The 4,790-nt window shown below is 33.5% G+C and overlaps 2 protein-coding genes across 2 annotated transcripts; one reads left to right on the top strand and one right to left on the bottom strand.

The window, feature by feature from the left end:
- Nucleotides 1-658: 658 nt before the first annotated feature.
- LOC125200137 (protein FAR1-RELATED SEQUENCE 5-like) lies at nucleotides 659-1,504 on the bottom strand. The gene is made up of 2 exons (XM_048097885.1): nucleotides 1,487-1,504; nucleotides 659-1,354 (listed from the first exon to the last, which is right to left on the bottom strand). The coding sequence occupies exons 1-2, from the start codon at nucleotides 1,502-1,504 to the stop codon at nucleotides 659-661; spliced, it is 714 nt and encodes a 237-aa protein (XP_047953842.1).
- Nucleotides 1,505-3,382: 1,878 nt separating this feature from the next.
- On the top strand, nucleotides 3,383-4,784 carry LOC125200138 (LIM domain-containing protein WLIM1-like; the record flags this gene model as incomplete). Its single annotated transcript, XM_048097886.1, has 4 exons — nucleotides 3,383-3,626; nucleotides 4,322-4,418; nucleotides 4,504-4,547; nucleotides 4,626-4,784. Coding segments are annotated over exons 1-4 (435 nt in total), but the record flags the coding sequence as incomplete, so codon positions are not given.
- Nucleotides 4,785-4,790: the final 6 nt, after the last annotated feature.

Raw genomic sequence — 4,790 nt, forward strand, 5'->3', positions numbered from 1 at the left:
AAAATCCATCAATGAGTTCTTATTGGAGACATATTTTTTGAAAAACGAATGTGAACTCTCAGATCTCTGACTACTTGACATCCCAACAAAAAATATGTGGCTAAAGTATGTTGGAACCCACTTATGTCGCAGTCCATACATCAACAATATCCAACTATTTTGCTCAAAGTTAGCACTTCTAATTACCTCCTTCCAACCATGCTCAAATTCCTCTGAAGATGTAGAATTTTTTATAACATTTTTAATACTCTGATAGTGGTCCCGAAAAGTTACTGGAGAAATCTTTTCTGGAAACTTGTTCAATATATGCCACAAACAATAGCGATGCACAGTTTCCGGCAAAACTCTTGCAAGTGCTTTTGTCAATGCCGGATCTTGATCGGTGATGATTGCTTTTGGAGCACTTGTTGGCATAGCTTCAATAAACTTCTCAAGCAACCAAATATATGATTCAGTTTTCTCATCGCTTAGAAATCCACATCCAAAAACTATAGTTTGATGATGATGATTAACCCCTACGAAAGGTGTAAAAATCATTGCATACTTATTGGTGTTATAAGTTGAATCCAACACAACGACATCACCAAATACACTATAGGCTGCTCTTGACTTAGGATCTGCCCAAAAACATCGGCTGAACCTATTATTCGAATCTGTCTCAAAAATCAAAGAAAAATGATTTGTTCTTCTCTTTCTCAGATGTAAAGAATTCTATCAGAGTTTCAGCATCGATTCCCTTTTGTTCATCCCTTAATTCTTTCTCAAAATTCCTAATATCTCTTTCTATGCAACCTATACTTTCAGGTCCACCATACTCAATCTCTAATAGTTGCATTTGCTGACATGTCGGAATGTTAGCTTCTGAAAATTTTTGAGTTAATACTTTCTTCACAGTAGAAACATTACGGTGTGATCGAAGCAAGTGAACTTTTGAAGGAGTCGAAAGTCCATGATTATGACCTTCCACAAAGACGCTGACACTCCAATCCGGTCCAATTTGTTGCTTGACAATCGAAATTTTTGCCTTACAATCAGTTCTAACTTCACCACGAGCTCTTGAATTGATCGTGGCACCATTCACTGCTCTTTTTTTTGAACGATTCTCATCAGTTTGACCAGCTTTGAAGCACACAAATTGTTTCCAAACAAGCTCATTGTTTTTCTTGTTCTTTTTGCTACTACTTGATCTTGCGCTAAAACCAGCTTCCCGTGCATACTGATTGTAGTATGCAAACGCATCATCAACCGTTGCAAATCTCATTCCAATTTCCGGCTTTCGATCGTTTGCAACTTGAGGGATATATAGATTCTCGTTCATATTTTCACTCAAAGAGTTGATATCCTCTTCATCATTCTTTGCAGGTAAATAAATCGTGCAACTTAGTTTCTCAAAATGCAGTGAGGAAATAAATTCTATAAAATATAATCTACATAAAAAAATAAAAATTAAACAATTAATAAAGAAGAAAAGGTTAAAACTACTTACATGAACATCTTCTTCCATAACTGTACGATATTAAAACAAGAAAGAGCATTAGTAACTTAAATAAATGAAACTAATGCTTGATATTTCTTGATCCAATAAAGAAAAACAAATCATGTGTAATCAATTGACATTACGTTTGGGAAAAAGAACAACAAAAGGTGTAGTAAAAATTCAAACCTGTACTCATCTATGTGAAAATTAAAACAACAACTGGTGCAAACTTGACTAGCGAATTCTTGAGGAGAACGTGGGCGTGGAAAATTTGAGAAAAGCGATCAACAATGTAATCTCAATTTTTTATGAAAACAGCGTATTCAGCAGAATTCTCATTGAATAGGTTAATATTCCGTTAAATTAGAGGCGAGAGAATTCTATAAAAATAAAATAAAATAAAGATTGCTGACGTGGTAGGAAGAGGCGTTCATAGTCCCTCACAAATTGTCCCTCAGCATATCAATTTTCAATATTTTACTATAAAATTAAATTAAGTAAGAGTGCAATTGCAATAGAGGTGGGTATATAAAATTGTTGTGTGGTCTCTTCATTGCTCTCGTATACTATCATATACTAGTACTTATTGAAGTGTATTCACTAGTACTACAATTTTTGCTGGAAAGTGAAATTATTTCCTTGAATGGTCAACAATGGAACTTCGACAAAAATCATTTTATTTGTCGATATGGCTTGACTATTTTATTGAATTATAATTAATAATTATACTCTCATCTCCAGATTATAGTACCCATTTTATTAGGGACACTAAATTAGCACATAAGTATGATATGTGCAATGTGTTAGTATATCATATGATTCATATCCAAGCCTCAATGATTCAGCACGCTTTTAATTAATTTAGATCTGCAATGTGTTAGTATATCATATGATTCATATCCAAGCCTCAATGATTCAGCACGCTTTTAATTAATTTAGATCTCATTGATATTAATATAAAAATATACTACTACTATTTCAATTTTGAAAGTATAAAATATCAAGACAGATAGCTGCAGTAATCATATGATTATTTATGGGTGTTGAGTGTGCAAACCAATATCGTCTGGCAAAACAATAATCAATCACTCTCATTTCTTTGGATTCTTGAATTATTATATCGATAAATGTGGTCCTCCACCTTCATTCTTGAATATGGTCCATTTAAGTGACTACATCTATTATGTACTAGTATAGTATGATATTTTTATTTTTATTTTTCATGATGAAATTTGACATTATAACTTCTGAATTGTAGCCATCTTTAGCAAAATAATAGAACAAAACAATTCAGAATAAAAACAACAATAAAAACAACGAAATTAATGATATGGAAAGGATGTACTTATTGTTGTAACTTGTAACCCACTGAATTAGGAAGTAACAAATTGAATCGGTCAAGAAAATGTGACATGGCCAACCAATTGTGGTTTCCTACCAAGAATGTGACTTCAATTATCTTTTAAGTGAAATAACAATCATGATATCTTGTCTCTAATGTGTACCATCAAACAAACTAACCCCATGAATATAATTTCTTAAACCAACCCACATAAACATCTAAATAATACTATCGACAACATATGTGATACATCCACGTAATACTATACTTAGGATTATAAACTTATTGCTGAGAAGTGTTTGCGATATTCGAACTCAAAACCAGCTTAAAAGACGGTTTATCAAGAAATGGATACTATGTCACATAAAAAAATTCACGCTCCCTCTTTCTCTTGTTTATGAGTTTTGTGCTCGACATACCTGCTCGCCTATTTGATTCTCCAAATATGGAATTAGATAAGAGGGAATTAATTTTATTTACAAACAAAAGAATAAAAAAAATTGGTAGGTATATAGTATAAATATATTTCTTGAAAATGGGACCAAATGAAAGACAAATAGCAATTCCCCCAACCTTGCAATTATTACACTATTCAATCAACACAAAGTCCCTTTATCTCTTCGGCTGCACAAAACAAAACACACACAATTCATCTCTTGCCATTGAAAGGCAATGGCATTTGCAGGTACAACTCAGAAATGCATGGCATGTGAGAAGACTGTATATCTTGTAGACAAGCTCACTGCAGACAACAGAGTCTTCCACAAGGCTTGCTTTAGATGCCACCACTGCAAAGGCACTCTCAAGGTACACTTTGGTTTTGGCTTTCTTGATTGCATCTGGAAATTTATGCTTAATTTATACTTAAGCACATCAGTTAGCTGGATCTCAGAGCTCAGAATTGGGAGGCTTCACTTTCAAATCTACTATTAAGATCTCATTTCATAATTATGAAGTAGTGCTTGATTTAAATATGATTGTAATAATTTAGCAAGAAATCTTGGATCCAATCTTGAAAAGATGTATAATCAACAATAATAATGATCTGTTCTGTTAAATTAATTCTCTAGTTTTATGTTTTTTTCTTCAATAGAAGATCTGCTTTAATGGATATGTATTCCAGAATTCCAAGCCAAAAAAACAACACTTTCAATAATGGAAAAATCTTGCACTTAGATAAATTATAAAAGGTAGATTGTCGGAAAAATCATGAAGGTTGGTTAAATTATAATCTAGCGTGCAACTATAAATATCTACCGGAATTTGGATTTGTTCACAAATATCCGTTACAATTTGTCATGACATGATAGCCCAGAAATTATACACTGATGTCATCGTAGGTGAGCCATTTGGATTAAAAATATCAACATAATACTACTACGCGCAGGCAATTTTTTTTTCTCAATAGGATAATTGCGAGCAAATCCAAATTTCATGTTTTTTCGTCTGATTTAAAAGTTGTGGGATGGATAGGATTGAGTATGCATTGTTGTTGATTGCAGCTAGGGAACTACAACTCTTTTGAGGGAGTTCTCTACTGCAGGCCTCACTTTGATCAGCTCTTCAAGAGAACCGGCAGCCTAGACAAAAGCTTCGAAGGTATCTTCGATTCAGCTAAGGGAAAACATCATAACAATGTAAGATTTGCCAAAAACACTCACATTGCTCATGATTTTCTCACCAGGCACACCCAAAATTGTGAAGCCAGAGAAACCAGCAGATTTTGAGGTAAGTTCAAACATATTTTTGCTTATTTTTTTCATGCTTTTTATTGAAGTTAACTAATCAAGATTAATTTTTGTGCAGAAACCTAATGCTAACAAGGTTTCAACCATGTTTGGTGGGACAAGGGATAAATGCCTTGCCTGCAAGAACACTGTCTATCCAACTGAGAAGGTAAGTATCGATTTAGCTTACGATGTATTTGGATGCCCGAGTCACTTCAACAAGTTAGGTGCTAATACTCATAGC

Source organism: Salvia hispanica, unplaced genomic scaffold, assembly GCF_023119035.1.
Source record: "Salvia hispanica cultivar TCC Black 2014 unplaced genomic scaffold, UniMelb_Shisp_WGS_1.0 HiC_scaffold_823, whole genome shotgun sequence".
In the NCBI taxonomy this organism is placed as follows: domain Eukaryota; kingdom Viridiplantae; phylum Streptophyta; class Magnoliopsida; order Lamiales; family Lamiaceae; genus Salvia; species Salvia hispanica.